The 20,390-nt window shown below is 44.4% G+C and overlaps 2 protein-coding genes across 8 annotated transcripts in view; both read left to right on the top strand.

The window, feature by feature from the left end:
* Positions 1-2,870, top strand: part of CFLAR (CASP8 and FADD like apoptosis regulator) — a 33,666-nt gene extending 30,796 nt beyond the window's left edge. For all 4 annotated transcript variants that reach the window (XM_036420666.2, XM_036420670.2, XM_036420669.2 and 1 more), the window contains 2 exons: positions 420-930; positions 2,071-2,870. In XM_036420666.2, the coding sequence (XP_036276559.1) occupies positions 420-930; positions 2,071-2,209 (650 nt within the window). In that variant the 3' untranslated portion in view covers positions 2,210-2,870. The remainder of the gene's footprint in view (positions 1-419; positions 931-2,070) is intronic.
* A 5,985-nt stretch (positions 2,871-8,855) lies between these two features.
* The window catches only part of CASP10 (caspase 10), a 35,887-nt gene continuing 24,352 nt past the window's right edge, over positions 8,856-20,390 (top strand). Inside the window, exons 1-4 of one of the 4 annotated variants that reach the window (XM_036420672.2) lie at positions 14,214-14,406; positions 15,482-15,575; positions 15,818-16,171; positions 17,485-17,581. In XM_036420672.2, coding sequence (XP_036276565.1) covers positions 15,825-16,171; positions 17,485-17,581 — 444 coding nt within the window. In that variant the 5' untranslated portion in view covers positions 14,214-14,406; positions 15,482-15,575; positions 15,818-15,824. Of the gene's footprint in view, positions 8,875-14,213; positions 14,407-15,481; positions 15,576-15,817; positions 16,172-17,484; positions 17,582-20,390 lie in introns of those variants that run through there. The other 3 variants (XM_036420673.2, XM_045575431.1, XM_036420671.2) reach the window with 3 other exon arrangements.

The raw sequence follows: 20,390 nt of genomic DNA, 5'->3' as shown, positions 1-20,390 counted from the left end.
CTGCGTCCTCCTAGGGTGGGTCTCTCACTTCCTTTGAGAGCTGGGAAGACCCACTTCCTAAAGAGCTTGCTGCCCACAGGTGTGGCAAGGTCAGCACACTCGGCCTCTGCCTTTCCTACTGCCTTCCTCTACGCCTGGAGCCAAGGTCAATCCGGGATTTCTGCAAGCTAGGAGGAGATGACTCTAGGGGCGCTGTAGGAAGTCTTGGCCCAGGGTCCCGCTGCTTAGTCGGAGGTCACACTGGGAAGCAGGTCAGGAGGGGAACTGGAGAGACTGGAAATGGCCACCACTTACATCTGAGGGGCCTCAGGTCATCCCGCAGGTGGAGGTGAGGGAACCCACACCACCCTTTCTGCAGCTGTTGGAGCGGAGCGCTGTGATGTGTCCATTCCTGTGACCCGTCCCCTTCTTTCCCCCAGACGCTCTCCGGAAGACCTTCACGTCCCTGGGCTTTGAAGTCTGGAGTTTCTCCCTTCTGACCATGGAGGATATGATTCATCATCTTTGCCAAGTTGCCTACAGGACGCACCACCAGGACAAGGACAGCTTTGTGTGCGTCCTGGTGAGCCGAGGGGGCTCGCAGGGCCTGCTTGGCGTGGACCGGACCCACGCGGGGCTGCCTTTGGATCAGATCAGGAGGATGTTCAGGGGAGACGCGTGCCCTTCTCTCTTGGGAAAGCCAAAGGTCTTTTTCATTCAGAACTACGAGACAGCAGAGGTTCAGCTGGAGGACAGCAGCCTCCTAGAGGTCGACGGGCGAGGAGCGAGCAGCATGGACGCCAAGGCCTGGCAGCCTGCGCCCTGCACGGTTCACCCAGAGGCAGACTTCTTCTGGAGCCTGTGCAGGGCAGACGTGTCTCTGCTGGAGCAGTACCCCACCTTGTCGTCCCGGTACCTGCAGTGCCTCTCGCAGAAGCTGCAGCAGGAGAGGTGAGCTGCCCGGGCCCTAGCTGGCCCGGAGCCCCAGCCCTGCAGCCCCCACCCTCCCTCCCAGTGGTGGTTGGGCACTAACGGGTGCGCAGAGCAGGGGTGCCTCTGGGTTCCAAGGTGGACACCCAGGGCGCCAGCGGCATTACTGGCCTTTTATATGCATCCTGCATGTGCACAGACCGTCCGGGTGGGTCCGTTTGACTCAGTTGCCCCTTGGGAAAGGGGACCGAAGTCACATGCCAGAGTGCTGCCTGCTAGTTTGAATCAATCTCTAAGCAGCTTGTAAAGTATTTAGAAAAGAACACCTTCAAAGCACTTTCCCATCAGTTGGCACATTTAAAAAAAAATTTTTTTTTAGCCAACCATCGTGGCTCAGCAGTTGAGTGTTGACCTATGAACCAGGAGGTCATGGTTCGATTCTCCGTCAGAGCACACGCCCGGGTTGCAGGCTCGATCCCCAGCGGGAGGGCGTGTAGGAGGCAGCTGATCCATGAGTCTCATCATTGATGTTTCTTTCTCTCTCCCTTTTAATAAAAAATATTTTTTATTGATTTTTTACAGAGAGGAGAGGAGAGGGATAGAGTTAGAAACATCTATGAGAGAGAAACATCGATCAGCTGCCTTCTGCACATCCCCTCTGGGGATGTGCCCCGCAACCAAGGTACATGCCCTTGACCGGAATTGAACCTGGGACCCTTCAGTTTGCAGGCCAACGCTCTATCCACTGAGCCAAACCAGTTTCGGCAATAAAAATATATATTTTTAAAATATGTATTCTATTGATTTTTTATAGACAGGAAGGGAGAGGAATAGAAAGTTGGAAACATCGATGAGAGAAACACTGATCAGCTGCCTCCTACACACCCCCTATTGGGGATGTGCCCACAACCAAGGTACTGTACATGCTCTTGACCGGAATCGAACCTGGGACCCTTCAGTCCACAGGTTGAGACTCTATCCACTGAGCCAAACCAGCTAGAACAATAAAAATATTTTTATTGTTGATAGTATTACAGATATCTCCCCGTACTCCCTCTTCCAGTCCGTACACCCTCCACACCCCAGATCTTTGGCTCATTTCACCTGTCTCCTCTTCGATGTTTGCATGCCATTAACTCTTGCTTTCCTCCTCTCCCCCAGACGGCGGCCACTTGTGGATCTCCACCTTGAACTGAACAGCAGTGTGCACGACTGGAATCTTGGAGTACCCGAGAAGGAGAAGTACCACGTCTCGCTGCAGCATACCCTGAGAAAGAAACTCTTTCTCTCTTGCAAATGAAATGCCAAAGACTGTTCAGCAGGAGGTGGAGGAGTGGGTTCCCAGCAGGAACGGGTCCCCCACAGGCTGCCCATCTACGGAGGCTACGCTCTCCCCACGCCCTCCTGTGCCTGGACCTGGCGGGCTCCCTCCTGAAGATCCCCATGGAGCGTGGCCCCCCTGCACCGGCTGTCACCGCGCTGCCCAGCGGGAGGGAGGTCGTGCACGAGGACACGGAGAAGAAGGGGTGCTGGTGGCGGGGACTTGAGCAAGAGGTGGCAGCCCTGGGCAGGTCATCACCATGGGCACCGAGCAGTGTTTCTGCCACAGAGCGCTCCTGTGGAAGCACCAGGTGGAAGCACCAAGTGGGAAGAACCACGCGGCAGCACCACGCGGCAACAGCGTGCAGCCGGACGCAGAAGGAGATCACCGCCCTGGCTCCCAGCATCAGGAAGACCAAGTTCATCGCGCCCCTGAGCGCAAGCACTCTGGCTCGGGGGCTCCATCCTGGCCTCGCGTCCACCTTCCAGCAGGTGTGGAGCAGCGAGCAGGAGCAGGAGGAGTTCGGCCTCCATCGCCCACTGCAGATGCTTCTAGGCGGACTGTTACTTCGTTGGTTACACCCTTCCCCCACCCCCCCCCCCTTTCTTTTTTTCCTGGGGCCCCACAGGAGGTTACCTAACTAGTACAGAAAACTAGATGAGATTGGCATGGCTTTTTTGTGGGGGGTGGGGGGTGGGTGGGAAGGGGGGCGCTTGACTCGGGATTTAAAAACTGGCACCGTGAAGGTGACAGCAGTCTGTTGGAGCGAGCACCCCATAGTTCTACACTGTGGCCGAGGACTTTGCACGCTGTTCTTTTAAAATAGTCATTCTAGTCCTTCTCCGGTCAACACCAGAGATGCATTCTGACGGGAGGTCCCTTGCCTACCCCAAAGAGGCTCGCTTCTCCCTAAGAAGGGCCAGTCCTCGCTGGAGTCCACTCTCGGAGGGTGATAGCATTGCTTTTGTGTAAATTATGTAGTCCACACTTTTAAATCTTTGCCTTAATACTTGCTCTTTTTGTTTTATTTTGAATGGCCCCCTATCTTGTCCCCAACTTGAGATGCATGAAGGCTCTTGGTCCTCCTGGGAGTGGGTTGAGGTGTGGAGGCAGCCAAGCAGGGCTTACCAGTTTAATAAAGTGCACATCTTAAAGAAAACAACAACAAAAAAACAAAAGCCAGAGAGAGGATTTAAAAAACAAAACCCACGAGAGAAGCGTTAAAGGGCTTGTGGCCCTGGTGGCTAGCTCCGTTGGTTGGAGCTTCATCCGGATACACCAACACTGCGGGGTCCACCCCTGGTCAGAGCACATTCGGGAGTCAACCGGTGAATGCGTAAATGGGTGAACCAACAAATCGTTGTTTCTCTCTCTCTCCCTAAAAGTCAGTGAGTAAATTAATTAATTAAAATAAAGTGCTCCTCTCTGCAGTTAGTGGGGGTCATGACCTTACTCTTCCAGCCCCATCCTCTCCCGTAGAGGTGGTATGACCACGTAGCTGGTCTTATCCCATCTGCCTGACATGATGAAAATACAGGGCAAGGCAAAGCAGCGGCTCTTCTTTCCTTCCCTCTCTCTCCTTTCCCTCTTTTTAAAACAATTGTTTGTTTGTCTTTATTTATTTATTTATTTATTGAATGGATTCCAGAGAGAGGAAGGGAAGGAGAGAGAGAGAGAGAGAGAGAGAGGGAGAGAGAGAGGAATATTGAAACATGGATCAGCTGTCTCCCACACACACCCGACTGGGGATGTGCCCTGACCAGGAATCTAATCCACCACCTTTTGGTGTATAGGCCTATGCTCCAACCAACTGAGCCACAGCAGCCAGGACTAAGCAATCACTGATTAAATTATGCTGTGTTGTCTGTTTCTTTACTTCTGTTGCTTTTCTTATTTGCCTTTGATTACATTGTTTTTATTAATACCTTCCATCTGTCAATTCCCAGAGCAACGAGAGCAATGCTATCGCCCTCCCCAAGTGGACTCCAACGAGAGCAATGCTATGTGTTTGCTGGTGTGTTTTGCTCACTTGCAAGAGGTCTGGGGAGGAGTAAAGAGGGATTATGATTCCAGGCCTAGGCTGACAAAACAGGAGGATGAAGGCCTTGCCTACGTCACAGAACTGTTCTAAGGAGGAGATGAGAGAGCCTTTATGATCATGTTCAATGAGAGAGTGTTTATAGCTGCTTATCATTATTATTTTTTAAAATATATATTGATTTTTTCACAGAGAAAAAGGAAGAGGGATAGAGAGCTAGAAACATCGATGAGAGAGAAACATCGATTAGCTGCCTCCTGCACACCCCCTACCGGGGATGTGCCCGCAACCAAAATACATGCCCTTGACCAGAATCGAACCCAGGACCTTTCAATCCACAGACTGACGCTCTATCCACTGAGTCAAACCGGTTTCATCTATCGTTATTATTTTTATACCACACTGTGGAGGAGTTATTTTGGAAAGGTTGAACCAAACCTTGAGAAGTTGGTAGGGTTTTGGCAGGTTGAAATGGAGAAGAGAATCCAAACCAAGTGAAGGAGCAGAGAGGAGAGATGCGAGGCGTGTACTGCACACCTTGAGCATAACTTTTAGCTGGAGAGGAGAGAATGGGAGCAAGGGCGAGCAGCAAGCTAGGAGATGTTGTAGTTAGAATGTCAGAGCCTTAGAGGTCTGCATCTTTGTCTTTTAGTCAGTTATTATGTAAGTTATTTTTCTTACTTTAATCATGACTATTTTCTTGGACACTTTTGTATACAACCATTTGATTATTAAATGCGTTTTTTTTTTTGTTTTTGTTTTTTTTTCTGAGTATAGTTTTGTTTCGTTTGAAAAAAATATTTTATTGAGCCCTAACTGGTTTGGCTCAGTGGATAGAGTGTTGGCTTGTAGACTGAAGGGTCCCAGATTAGATTTAGGTCAAGGGCATGTACCTTGGTTGCGGGCACATCCCCAGTAGGGAGAATGCTGGAGGCAGCTGATTGATGTTTCTCTCTCATTGATGTTTCTAACTCTCTATCCCTCTCCCTTCTTCTATTTAAAAAATCAATAAAATATATATTTTTAAAAATGTTTCATTGAATTTTAGAGAGAGAGGAGGGGAAAGGGGCAGAGAGAATGAATACTCCTATGCCTACAACCCAGCTTAAATCAAATGTTCTAAAATACATATATGAAGTTTCTTAAGATATTACTTTAAGTAGTAAACCTAAATATAAAAGAGATAAATGTACTAAAATATTTCAAACCCAATAACATCTCCATTCTAAGAATTAGCCAAATGTTCACTGGATGGAATTTTATATAACCATTAAAATTATGTATACAGCCCTAGGTGGTTTGGCTCAGTGGATAGAGCATCGGCCTGTGGACTGAAAGGTCCTGGGTTTGAGTCCAGTCAAAGACACATGCTTAGGTTGAGGGCTCAATCCCCAGTAGGGGGTGTGCAGATGGCAGACTATCAATGATTCTCATTGTTGATGTTTCTATTTCTCTCTCCCTCCCCCTTCCTCTCTGAAATCAATAAAAATATATTTTAAATAAGTATGTATATAGGTAAGAGTTTACATTGAGCTATTAAGTAATTAAGTAAACTTAACCAAACATGCCATAATAACTTTTATTTGGTAGCTATAGACTTTTAACATTAAAAGTTAAATACTTTTTTTGTATCAGTTTAACAAAACATTATATTTGTATTAGTATTTTAAAAAAAATCTTTATTGTTGAAAATATTACATGTTTCCTCCCCCCCTCCTTCCCCCGCCATTGACTTCTCCCAGTCTGCTCCCATCCCCCAGCACAGGAATAAAGCAAGTTATATACTTGTATATTCTGTTAATATATCCATTGTATCTGCTATTTGAAAGAGGCCTTTTCTGCCCTCTTCTATACTTTGTTTTTAAATAAAAATATTTTAGAATACAGAAAAGTGTCAAGCTTTTGTATGTTGATTTTTGGTAGACATGTGTTCAAGTCATTTGGGTATATACCAAGGAATTGCTGAATTGTATGATAAGCCTACGTTTATCTTTGGAAGAAAGTGCCAGGCCGTTTTCCCAAGTGCCTGTACTGTTGTTTCGGAGTTCCGTAGCTCTGAATCCTTGCTAACGTTTGTTGGTGTCAGTGTTTTGGATTTTAGCCTTTTTAGTAGATGCGTAGTGGTATCATGTTTTAGTTTTTGATTACCTAATGACCTTTTTACTATGTTTACTATGGTTAAGGGTCATCTTTCATGAATTTTATCCTTGGGAAGTAGTAGTACAATGGGATCTGTGACAGTAATAGTCATAGTCATGTGGTGGGAGGGGTCCATTTTTCCATGGGCTACTACCTTTTTGGTTGTTGCTTTTCTTACCTTTGGGGAGAAAATTTCTAAAGTCCCCTTAAGAACTTTCAGAGCAGGGGAAAGTATCTTATATGACTTTATCTGGGTTTCTTCCAATTTGAATATGGTCACTTAAAATTATAGAACTAGGTACTGAGTGCTATCAAAGCTCTAGTTAAATTGAAGAAAGCTAAGTTTGGACTAGAGTCATTTGAAAGCTTCAGCTTTAGAATGTGACTTTTAGAGAGATCCAAGATGGCTGCGCCCAGGTGAACACCTAGCAGCAGCCGCACACAACAATTTCAATAAAATACAACTAAAATATAAAACGGACATTGCCCAGAACTACAGGAAGGTTGACTGATTGGAAATTCTACAGCGAGAAGCAAGGAGAAAACCAGAAGGAGGTGCGGAGGATCTGGAAAAGCCCAAGGTACGGAGACGCGGTGTGGAGACGACGGAGCCAGAGAGGAGGGAGGCCGAGTGCCTGGCGGGCGTTCCCTATCAGAAAGGAGATAAAACTCCGACTGTGCTGGGCCCCCGACTGCTCTGAACCCCAGTTCTAGGCCAGACCCCGGGGACCCAGGCTCACACAGAGGGAGCTGGGCTGTAAGGCGGAACCCCGGGGAAGTGGCGAAAGGAGGTCCCGGAGGCGCGCACACTGCGCGCAGAGAAGGGACATTCGGCTGTGCCGCAGGATTGCCCTGGCAGGAAGGAGACTGGGGCTCCAGACTGCTCTGAACGCCACCTCCAACTCCACTTCCAACTAAACTGAACCCCAATACCGGGCTCATTGGGGGAGAGCATAGACTGTTTGGCAGCAGGCGAAAATCGAGGGCACCTTTCTCTGAGTCGCCGGCAGTGAGCACTGAAGGACCCGCATAGGGCAGGGCTGACGGAAGCCAAAACTGCAGGCTCCACCCTGAAACCCCGTCCCATCTGTAACTGCGAAATGCGACAACAAAATAGATCACAAATGAAAGAAATGGAGGACAAAAAGCGTTTGGATATAGAGTTCAAATCTACGCTTATAAGGTTTTTCAAGAATTTCCTAGAAAAGATGGGTAAGGCCTATGAGGATATGAAAAGAGATCAACTAGAATTATAATAATGAGTCAACAAGAAATGATAAGGGATCAACAAGAAATAAAGAATACATTGTCTGAAATAAAAAAATATTTTACAGAGTCCTAAAAACAGAAGGGAAGATCACAAGAATCAAGTCAAAGATTTGGAACAAAAAGAGCCAGAAGACACTCCTCCACAGAAGATAGAAGGCAAGAGAATCCAGAAAATTGAAGATAATGTAAGAAACCTCTGGGACAACTTCAAGCGAACCAACATCAGGATTATGGGGGTCCCAGAAGATGAGAGAGAGCAAGATATCGAAAACATACTGAAAGAAATAGTGACAGAAAACTTCCCCCACCTGGTGAAAGAATTAGACTTACAAGTCCAGGAAGCGCACAGAACTCCAAACAAAAGGAATCCAAAGAGGACCACCCCAAGACACATCATAATTAAAATTCCAAGAGCAAAAGACAAATATTAAAAGAAGCAAGAGCAAAGAAGGTAGTTACCTATAAAGGAGCACCTATACGATTGTCAGCTGATTTCTCAACAGAAACCATGCAGACCAGAAGGGAATGGCAAGAAATATTCAAGGTGATGAATAATAAGAACCTACAGCCAAAGATAATCTATCCAGCAAAGCTATCACTCAGAATCGAAGGTCAGATAAAGAGCTTCACTAATAAAAAAAAGCTAAAGGAGTTCATCAACACCAAACCAGAATTATATGAATTGCTGAAGGGGGTTCTTTCAGAAGAGAAAGTAAACAAAGATAAAAATTATGAACAACAAATACGTAACTATCAACAAGTGAATCTAAAAACCAAGGAAATTAAAAAAATCTGATGAACAATATTAACTGTTGAATATAATAGAATCAGAGGTATGGAAGGGGAGTGAACTGACGATTCTTGGGGGAAAGGGGAGAGGGGGGCATGGAAAGAGACTGAACATAAACTGTGCACCTATGGATGAGGACAATGGGGAGAGGGGAAAGGGCAGAAGGTGGGGTGGGAACCTGGTGGAGGAGAGCAATGGGGGGGGAGGGGGGAAGGAACATTTGTAATAATATGAACAATAAAAACTTATTAAAAAAGAAAAGAAAAGAAAATGACTTTTAGTCTGTGGACTCTGGATAAAAGTAGGCATGAATAAAATGACTAAGAATGTAATAGGGAATAAGAGCCTGCTTATCCATCTCCGAGCCATAAGGTCATCTAGCTAGGGCTAGATTTCAGAGAAATCAGGGTGAGTCCCACCAAAAAGCTTCCTCCAGACCTTCTGAAGGGCCAAGTGTTGTGGGCTATTTGTTTTTGAAGTAACCACCCAGTATTTTTATTTTTCAGCACTTTTAATGCCTGGAATAGAGGAAGCTGAAACTGGGAGAGGGCCTGGGAAGTGGAAATGACACATGTGTCCATTTATATACTCCCCCTTTTTAAGCTATTACTATAAAAGTAAACTTGAACATAACTCTGGCTATTAAAACAATGTCAAAACAATGCTAAAGCAACACAGAATTAAAAGAGAAATAAAACTACAGACATGTTAACACTTTCAGCTACAAAATGAAAGTTATCTACTCAGAGTAAACATAATTATTTTTAGCTCATTCAGTTCTATAATCACATTCTGTTTCTCCTGATTTTTTTTGCCAGTATTTCTATAAATCCAGATATTCTATAGAATTCTAATAATTTTTATCCAATTCAAGGGGATGATCTAAAAGTTTATTCTCAAAGATATGTAGTTTAAAATAAATCAGAGTCTTTTCTATGGATCCCTCAGAAGATGTAACATTTTTCCTAATGCATCATAACAAAACAGTGACTGTCTCCAATGACAAGAAATTTAAAATCATATGGTTATTGATTTGATTATAATGCAAATGACATGGAATCTTGTCCTGTAACACACAATATTCTAAGCATATCAGAACCTATTTAATATGCACATATAAATAGAATATAATTTTTATTTCCTTATTTGACAGAGCTTCCCATATACCTTAAGGATAAAATTTTCCTTCATGAAGAGAGAAAGAAAATCCTTGAGATATTCCAGGGCCCATTGGAATGACCTAAAGACAATTCTAGGTCAAGGAAAAGTTTCTTAAAATTCAAACCCTGAGAAGGTAGTCAAATATATTAGACTAAAAGATTATATATTATTATTTAACAGTATTGAATAATTTATTATTAAATACCACATAAGCTAGTAAAACTTCAATTCTTATGATTAAGGCGATAGGCTTTTAAGTAATCAAGTTCCTGACTAACATAACCATTTTAATCCTACAAAATGAAAGAGTAATATGCATATTGACCATCACTCAAACACATATGATGGCTGCCCCCATGTGGTCAAAGATGACTGCCCCCATGTGGACACAAGATGGGCACCACAAGATGGCCAGCAGGGGAGGGCAGTTGGGAGAGACCAGGCCTGCAAGGGAGGGCAGTTGGCAGAGGAGGGGACTTGGGGTGCGACCAGGCCTGCAGGGGAGGGCAATTAGGGGTGACCAGACTGGCAGGGGAGCAGTTAGGCATCAATCAGACTGTCAGGGGAGTGGTTAGGGGGTAATCAGGCTGGCAGGCAGAAGCAGTTAGGGGCAATCAGTCCTGGATTGTGAGAGGGATGTCTGACTGCCCGTTTAGGCCCGATCCAGGCAGTCGAGGAGATGAGTGCAGGCCGGGCTGAGGGACACACACCCCTGTGCATGAATTTTGTGCACCAGACCTCTAGTAATACGTATAAAACCTTTGCTTCCTAGGCAAATATAGGAAAAATTTCTCCCACCCTCCCCAGAAATGCAACTACGTGCAGGCCAGGGGGTTCGCAGACATCAGCTATTGTAATTAGTCATCAGGCAATGAGATGATGTTGATGAGCTGATTTCAAAAATAGGCTTAATTTTCCCATGGAAAATATACCGTGTTTCCCCCAAAATAAGACATCCTCTAAAAATAAGACCTACTTACAGGTTTCCTTCTGAGTGAAATATAAGGCATCCCCCCAAAAATAAGCCCCCCCCCCCCCCAGGCTAAACATGAGAGATTTGGTCCACTGATTCTGAAAGAAATGGAGTCACAAGAAATTCACCAGGAAATTCAGGAATTGGATTGTTATGATGATGTTCCAGAAGATGATGACATGATTGTCATTGAATAAATGAGTAAATTCTTGATACTGTAGGATTCACAGTTTGTCTGGTTTGTGTTGACAACTACAGTCCTACCGTACCGTATACAGGTAATACATTTCCTTTATTTTCATTTAACAATAAATGTGTACCATATTCTTCTTCATGGAAAAATAAGACATCCCCTGAAAATAAGAACTACTGCATCTTTGGGAGCAAAAATTAATATAAGACACTGTCTTATTTTCGGGGAAACAGGGTACTCACATATTAAGAAGTACAACAGAGATAAATCTTGACAGCCCTTAGGAGGCTGGAAAGTGACTGTGTGTGTGGGGAGATGGCCGGCCCGGGGTTTGTTCCTGGACTGTAGCAACTCCTGGGCCTCCAACGGCGTCAGAGTAAGAAAGTACCGATTTTTTTCCTTTACAAGGAGAGTGCCCGCTCACCCCGTTGCTGCTGCTTCTGCAGCCTATTCAAGGGCGCTTCCGCAACTCCAGCCCTCTAGGATAAGTACTTGGGGAGGTTAAAGGACTCTTTCCCACATTTTTCTTTCTCAGTAGAATCCTTCCATTACAGACAGGGAGACAAGAACTATCACTAGAAACCAAACGACAAAGAGACACAAACAACAATCAACAGAGACACTCTTATATACAATATTTACAGGTGCACATAACCCTCAGACAAGGGTTAATGAATCAGAGTCCTTTCCAGGGACCTTTCAGAAGATGTCTTACTGTGCTCAGGAGTCACAGCCAGAATGTGGGACTCACAGCCAGAATGTGGGACTCACAGCCAGAATGTGGGACTTACAGCCAGAATGTGGCCCAGAAGGCTGCCAGCTGGGGTTGCTAGCGAACACCCACAAACCGAAACAAAAACAGAAACAGAGGTACCTTCAATATGCCAGTCTTACAGCGATGGAGACTTACAAATAACAAGTGCTGATTCAACCAATAGCGAAGGCAGCTGGCAAAGTTCGTAAGCACTTAAGGAAAGTCCTCGAGTTAAATAACTTGGCAGCTGCTGGAGAGTTTACTGAGGTGTCTGTAAGAAGTTTCTCAAGTCCAGGCATCCACCCCGAGTCCTTTGTCAAATCCCGAAGTGTCTTACCTTAGGGCTTGGAGAGGGTGTCCCAGTGGAGTCACCAAAACATGTAACCGGGAAACCCCCAGTTGGACTCAGGCTGCCTGTTGCTGTGCCCAATAAGGAAGGCAGGGTTGAATCATTTTAGGTGTTTAACGAGAAGGCTAGCCAACCAAGAAGACAGGGCATTTACAAGCATCAAATACTGCCTTCTAGCCAGGTGCAGGGGACAGGATTATAAAGGGGAAGAGAATGGGGTGCTATGTGCAGGCCTGGGGGTCTGAAGCCATCAGCTATTGTAATTAGTCACCAGGTGATGAGATGATGTTGATGAGATGATGTCTTGACTCCTGGTGGGTCGTCTGACTATGCTTATCATTTCTGCTTGCTGGATTCACAGCTGAGTCACCTCCTCAATTGCTTTGCACCCTTTTCCTTTGAAAAGGAAATTTAACCCCTATTCACATAAGTCTATGTGTTCTAAGATTTAAAATAATATGATTACTTTTCAGATTAATTCAGGTGCTCTGTCTATTCTATAAAATAAAAGCCTAATGTGCAAATCCATGAATGGTGGAATGGCGGTGGAATGACTGGTCGCTATGATGCACACTGACCTCCAGGGGGCAGACGCTCAACACAGGAGCTGCTCCCAGTCTCAGGCCCCAGACCAGCCAAGGTGGGTGCCAGAGGCTCCTCCTCCCTCCCCCCATCACCCTGCTGGTCTTCCCATAGGTTGGCCCTGATTGCAGGCCAGGCCTAGGGACCCTTACCTGTGTACCAGACCTCCAGTTAGATTATAAGTCCTCCCTGTCATTTCCTAGAGCTTTCCATTGGCAAATGCTGCCTCCTGGAACTGAGGGACAAAAGTTTTGAAATAAACCTTTGCTCTTTTGGCCATTTCATTTACATCCCTTAAGGGGCTTATTAGTCCCCAAAATTGTCAAATCCCGAAGTGTCTTACCTTAGGGCTCGGAGAGGGTATCCCAGTGGAGTCACCAAAACATTATTAAAGGCCTAAAATGATTCAACCCTGCCTTCGTTATTTGGGGCCTGATGACTAATTTGGGGGCCTGGGAAGGAAGCTGTCACTATTGGGAAAGTGATGAGGTTGTGGGAGGGTGCGAATACCGCATTTACCATTGCAGCCATCTTGACTGGAAGCTCCATTTGAACCATTTTTAAGGGTGCACTTTAGTGGTATTAAATACATTTACCGGTTGAATGACATCACCGCTAGGACTCATCTTTCTTTTCTTTTTCTTCTTATTTAAAATATTTACCTGAGGATATTTTCCCATTGATTCTTAGAGAGAGGGAAAGAGAGAAACATCAATGTCAAAGAAACACATTGGTTGGTTGCCTCCCACAGGAGTCCGGACCAGGGTCTGGGGCGGGAAGAAGCCCACAACTAAATACAAGCCCATGACTGGAATTGAACCTGGGACCGACCCTTTGTCCTCAGGCCAGTGAACTATCCACTGAGCCAAACTGGCTAGGGCAGGACTTATCTTTCTTAAACCCAGAAGTTCTCTAGATGATGCCCAGGATCTGGAAATGGCAGTTTAAAATTTGCTAGTACAGCATAATAAATCTTACTTATTTTCAGAGATAAAGTATCTTTCTAAGATTCTGGACTTCTTCCCTGAAGTTGGCAACATTCCAATTATCCTGTAGTGATTTAGAGCCAAATTTGCTGGTTTGAGTTTTGGGTTTCCCACTAGCTCTATGTATGACCTTGGGCAAATTACCTGATCTTTCTGTGTCTTAGTTTTCACGCCTTAAAGAAGGGGTCATTGGGTGATTTGGTGAAGAAAGCATGCCTGACATAGTAATTGTGATGTGTTAGGTATTGTTTTCATTCTTAGAAATAATGTCTTCAAATTCTCTTTCCTGCTGGACTAAATGTGCTGTGAGGGCAGAGACTGCATAGGTTTTGTCTACTGTTATTTGTCTTCTTTGCAAATACCTCAAATTGGCGTATCTCTCAGCTCCTCCTCCTCCGCTTCCTTCTTTTTCTTCTTCCTTTTTGCTTAAAAACATTTTTTGCTTGTTAATTTGTAAATGGAGTTGTTGAGAAAAGATTAAGATGGGTGACTACTATTCATGAGATTCTGGGTTTTATTTTAAAGCTTAAGTGAATTTGGGGAAGGAGGAGGTTGGAAAAATGGACATTTTTTTTTTAAGACATAAAAAATAAAAATGGCTGGAACACTTAAATCTTGAGCTCTACAGTGTGTATCTGCCTTTTTTTTGTATCTGCCTTTAGGAGGTGCTATTGATCAAGAGTATCCTAACACCAGCAAAAGGCAAGGGGGCAGGCGCAGCGATGACATCAGAGGAAATTAACATTAAACCTGAGGGGCGGGCCAGTATTCATTGTAAGTATTCAAACTCAGCAGCAAGTCTGAAGTTTTCCTCCCTTGTAAATAGATGTTTTCTTGAAACTTGGAGCACAGAGAGGATCCTAATTCCTTTAAAACTTTGTTTTCAGATAATTTCCCCAAGAACCACTTACTTCCAGAGGATCCGTGGACTCTGATCTGAAGGTATGTAATTAACACCTTTTTCCTGCGACAGGAGGGGTCTTACACTCCAGCATTTCCCCCTTGCTTTCTGAAACTTGCAAAAACTCTTGTTTTCATCAATGGCACTATTTCTGCCTGGATTTATTAGCCTTCCCAGGGAAAGTGAATGTTTAAAAAGCCCTAGGAAGGCTTCGACACAGCCTTTTACCGGAAGAAATACCCTAGTCTCCTAACAGGAAGCTAGAGGTTTAAGAACTTTAGGAAACTTCAAGGCAAATGTTTAATGTGTTAGAATAGTAACATCCCATGGATGATCCCATTTTTTGGTTTCCTTTTTCTAATAATAAAAGTAATAGTGTGTATTGCATAAGATTTGAGAAACTCACACAGGAGTCCAGAAGAAAATTTGTATTTTATGAAATTATACCATCTAGATATAACCACTCTTTGTTATTGATGTTTCATTTTTGCTATGTTCTCTTTCCTTTAGAAAGTAGTTTATTCTCTTTCTAAATACCCAAGTGTTGCATAGTGGATATATACCTTGTCCTTATATTATGAATAATATTACATTGAAAAATGTTATCAACTTATCGATCCTCTTATTCGTATGAAATTTAGTGTAGAAAGGACCAGTTTATGAACTAGTTATGTGGAAATCTTGACTTAGTTACTTTGTGACTTTCTATATTGATTTGAGCCACCCTTGTCTAAAACCTCCCTGTATGTCTGGGATCTAGGATTATGGCCGCTCTTTCTGTGGGTTTCAAACTGGTCCTGTTATGGTTAGTAATATTCCCTTGCTATCCTTGAGTTGGTAAGCACTTCAGAAATATAACCTCCACCCCCAGTTGCTTTATTTCTAAAATATGGGGCATAAATCCAGTGCTAATTCTGCCATTTGATGGCAATAACTTAAGAGTTCCAACCAGACCTAGGCTAGCTCAGTGTACGTCGTACACCGAGGCTTCTGGTGCCCATTTCCAGTCAGGGCACACTCAAGAATCAACAGATGAATGCATAAGTATGTGGAACAACGGGTTGATGTTTCTCTCTCTCAAAATCAACAAATTAAAAATAAATTTAAGCATAGAAGTGCTCCAACCGGAAGATGAACTCCAATAGGAACGGTTGTGCTGAGTTGTCCCTGTCACTCGCTCTACAGGGTCATTTGATTTCAGAGAATCAGAGTACATGCGTTCCCAAAAGTTCCCTGCAGACCTCCCAAAGGGTTCACAGACAAGTGTTGTCTGTTGGTTTTTGAAATAACTGTGCAATCATTTTCATGTTAGTTAATTTTTACGTTTCAGCACTTCCAGGAAAGTCTAATGCCTGGAAGGGAGGAGGCTGACGGCGGGAGAGGGCCTGGGAAGGCGAGGTGCCCCATGTCCCTCCTCCCTCATGGGCTACCCCATCTCTCTGTCTCTTCCAGACTAGCCATGTCATCTGGCGTTCAGAGTTGGAGTCCCAGTCTGGAGGATAATGATAGGGAGAAGTTTCGCAAAAGGCTTCTGAATATAGATTCAAACCTTGAAGACACAGAGGTGGAAAAATTAAAGTTTCTCTGCCGAGACTTCATCCCCTACAGGAAGCTGGAGAAGGCCCGCTCGGCCTTGGATATTTTTGAGGATCTCATGACCGAGGACCTGCTGAATGAGAAAGACCCCTTCCTCCTGGCGGAACTGCTCTACATCATGAAACAGAATTCGCTGCTGAAGCACCTCAACTACACCAAAGAGCAAGTGAAAGTCCTGCTGCCCACCCGGAAGAAGGTGTCCCCATTCAGGTGAGGAGGGGACTGCCATCAAGGCAGAATGGGCTTCTAGTTAGGGGTCCTTCAGGCCACCGGGCCTTGAAAGGAGACTGGGTTTTCAGGATCTCACTCATATGTGGAATCTAATGAACCAAATACACTGGTGATCAAAAATAGACCCAGAGACATAGAAGCATGAACCTCAGTGGGAAGGCGGGGGTCGGAGTAGGAAGCAACCAAAGAACTTGTATGCATGTATGCCTAACCCGTGGACACAGACAATGGGGTGATGAGGGCCTAAGGGGCAGGGGAAGGGGCTGGAAGATGTTAGTGGGGAAAAATGAGGGCCTATGTAATACTTTCAACAATAAAGAAGAAAGAAAGGAGACTGGGATTAAGATCTCTTAGGTCTCTTTCTCATCCACCTCCTTGGGTGTCACTGATCTAGCAATGCTAGGAGATTCCTCAGGTACTGGAAAGGCAAAAGGCTGGGGTTCTCAGGGCCTGGCAGTGGCTTTCCTCAGCTTTGTATCTTACCGCCAAGGGGAGCCCACCCCAGCACAGCCGGCCCAGGCTTTTCTCCTTCCCAGTCTCCGCGCCCCCAGACAGTCCTCTCTTCTGGGTGTGTCTGCCTGTATCCAGTGATTTGAGAAGAAAAACGGTGCATAATACTAGTAAGCAGGCCTATCATGGTCAGACCTTGGACACCACTGTTTTTACATTGTCCCCTGACATGGTAGCTGCCGAGCCCCTCACAAGGAGGAGCCTTCGAAGTGCTGCCTTATGAATCGCCTGGGTGCTTGTGTCCTTCAGTTGACCTTGAGCTCCCCTCGGCTCAGCACGGGAATGCAGGAAATCGTTACTCCCACTCTGCTGTTCAGCAACCGAGGGCTGGTCCCTGGCGTGCAGAGGCACCCGTGTGTGAGCGAAAGGCTCAGTTTTTCTGGTGATTCACGATACGACTCCCCAGAAGCCTGGGCATTGTCCTTTCTTTTTCAAGAGTGGACTTGACATTGCCCGGCATCAGGTTCTCTGTGACACGGGCTTATAGAGGAACCCGGAATTCCTCCAATGGAGTTGGGAGATGGAAGGCCTGTCCCCATAGAATTGTGTTCTATGCTTTCCTGGCACTGGCCTTGGGACCAGAAGGCCTGTCCCCACTGTTTACGGTGTTAATTTAAGAGGCCGCTTGGAAGCTCAAAGTTTTAGTTTTCAAATCTGTAAAGTGGGACTAATCACAGGGCTGTGGTCGCGTACCCGAGACAGAACCTCGGTAGATGTACTCGATTCACAGTGCGGTGCCCTGCACGTGAGGCTTCATTAGTCTCTTCGGGTGTGTGTCTTAGAAACCTGCTCTATGAACTCTCAGAAGACATCGACTCAGAGAGCTTGAAGAACATGATCTTCATTCTGAAGGAGTCCTTACCCAAAGTCGAGACGCCGGTGAGTGGGCCATACAGAGTGGGGTCTTTGTGAGCATCGCTTTAATCCGTGTTTGGGAAGATGCTGGGAAGGCTTTCAAGGTGGTTTACTTTTCGCGGGAGACAATATCAATCAAAGGTTAGGAATATCGACGTTGGGGCCTGGATTTGAGTGCTGGTTCTGCGACCAGTTTCTCCATATGGGAGGCGAGTGATCGGAGATTTCTGAGTCTCCATTTTTTCACGTACCATGCCAGCTCCTTCCAGCACGGTTAGGGGGATTCAAGAAAACAAGGTACATGAGGCATTAGCATCGGGCCTGGGTTTGACAAACAGGAACCGTGCAGTGAGTGATTACCTGCTACTGACATCCACTATGTCTTATGATACAGAAATGTCCAGGGCACAGCCAGGAAATGAGGAGGTGGGAAATAAAGGCAGAGTGGGACTCATCGCTCATCACCTACACTGATCAAGGTGTCTGAGGGAGCTGTGGGTCCTTTCCCATGTAAGGTTTCTCCGGATATCAAATGAAACAGTTTGAAGATGTGCTTTGAACTGATAGTAATGCTTGTGATGTTAATATAACGCTCTTTGCTAATCTTACTGTATTGGTCACCTTTGCTAATATTCTTGCTATATTGGCAGAGAAGTAGCTGCATGTCTCTCTTATGGGCCTCAACACTTCATATTTTCTCTTTTGACTCCAATAGCAGCTGGTGGCAAGCAAGTTAGTTAATTTCTGAAGGGACCAATTTTCGAACTTTACCCTGTAACATGACTTCAATTGTGTTATTTAACCGCTACTTTAATTAGATTCTAAGTTGTATAGCATTTCATAACATACAAAAACACATGTGGCACATGGAAGTTATGGAATGCAGCACTAGGTGAACAGCCATTAGCTTCCCCATTCAGCTTACGAATGGGAACCTCACCAGTTCTCTGAGCCTTCATGTGCAGCCGCCATGACACATTCCCTCTGAGTAATTGCTATTGAGTAACTTAAAAAACAACTAAGGAATGGGAAGCTGTGTTACATGTGGTAGGTCACGTGAAGACCATGCTAGCAATTCATTAAACATGTTTCTTGGTGTCAGACCTATAGACCTGAGCAGGTTATTTCTCTGTTGTGGTCGTAATCTTTGAGTCCTTTCCTCCCTTCCCCCCTTTTCAGAGCCCTCGGGGATTTAAGCCTTTTGGATCCTTTGATTGGTCATCTCTAGAGGTCCCGGTCTCCCAAAGATTGGTTATGAGTTCCTTGGGGGTGGGCTGAGTCTACTCATCATTATTTCCCCAGAACCTTGCGATGCAACCTACCCCTGCCACCTCTTTGTGTACAGGACAGCACTCCAACCAGCTGATCCACACTGGCCAGGGTCTCTCTTTTTTGATATTAGCAACTATTGATGTTTAACAGTTTTATATATTGATTCTTTGGGGGTTGCAAAATGGGATTTTTGAATTCTGTAACTTGTTTCCCCCTTGTCTATTTGGTTACCTGGTGATAAAGTTTATATGTAAATCCTAGATTCTTTTATTTACCCAGTGTTTATGATGACTGCTTGGTTTCCTGTAATTCTCTGAAAGTGACCCATTATTAAGAACAAATCTGAATTCAAAGATTTAAACATATTTGATGGCTTTCAGTTATTATCCTCATTGAAGTTCACATTGTCCCATTTTTGCCCAGTAGTAGTCTCTTCAGGTTGGTTCCTGTGTCATTTTTACGTGAATTCAGTGTGATTATTTACAACAGTTGAAATTTTACTTTGCATGTACTATACCTATTATCTCCCCCCCTTTTTTTGTTGCAATATATCTACATTGTTAGAATATAAGGCCATATGTGTATATACTACACAATCTTCTTTAACATTTTTATTTATTTTATGTTTATACCTTCTTTTAATCTTCATTTAGTTCTCTTTCTACAATTAAACATGTATGTGTGGAAACCTAGAATACCCTACAAAGGTCATTTGTGTTCCACTATCCGGTAAAGAATTTATTTCTCAGATCGAATGTTTTTGCAATTGCAATTGCAGATAATGTGGCCTTATTAAGTTCTTGTATGTAAACCTAGGTGAGTTTCCATACTAGTACTTCTTAGACTGCATCACACATATACACACACCCTCCAATGAACACATCCTCATCCTTATATTACTGTTCTAACTTCCTCCTTCTCTCTACTGCCAAACTGCTTGAAAGGAACACACTCTTTCTCCACTCCACTCCATTTTTTTTAAATATATATATTTATTGATTTTTCACAGAGAGGAAGAGAGAGGGATAGAGAGTTAGAAACATCAATGAGAGAGAATCATCTATCAGCTGCCTCCTGCACACCCCCTACTAGGGTTATGCCCGCAACCAAGGTATCTACATGCCCTTGACCAGAATCGAACCTGGGACTTTTCAGTCCGCAGGCCGACACTCTATCCACTAAGCCAAACCTGTTTCGTTTTTTATTTTATTTTTATTTATTTATTTTTTTGCCCCCCCCCCTCGTTTCGTTTTTTAAAATGGAGATTATAGTAGTATCTACCTCACTGAGTTGTTTTTGCAGTTCATACCGTAGATGGCAAGCACTGAATGGCAGATAGTATTCAGGGTGTCCCCCAAAACATATACACACTTTGAATAATTAAAAAAGGCAGTGTTTATTAAAATATATTTCATTTTCAAAATGCAATCGAAATTACAAACACGATGTGTATACCTTTTGGGGGGACACCATATATACTAGTATACTGGCTTTTGATATTAATACAGATTGCATAGAGACTTACTTGGTAATACCTCTTTCCCCACACTGTTGAGCTACT

This window comes from Pipistrellus kuhlii, unplaced genomic scaffold (genome assembly GCF_014108245.1).
Source record: "Pipistrellus kuhlii isolate mPipKuh1 unplaced genomic scaffold, mPipKuh1.p scaffold_m20_p_7, whole genome shotgun sequence".
Lineage (NCBI taxonomy): Eukaryota > Metazoa > Chordata > Mammalia > Chiroptera > Vespertilionidae > Pipistrellus > Pipistrellus kuhlii.
Note: the sequence above shows the minus strand (reverse complement) of the source record. Positions and strands in the feature narration are given on the sequence as shown.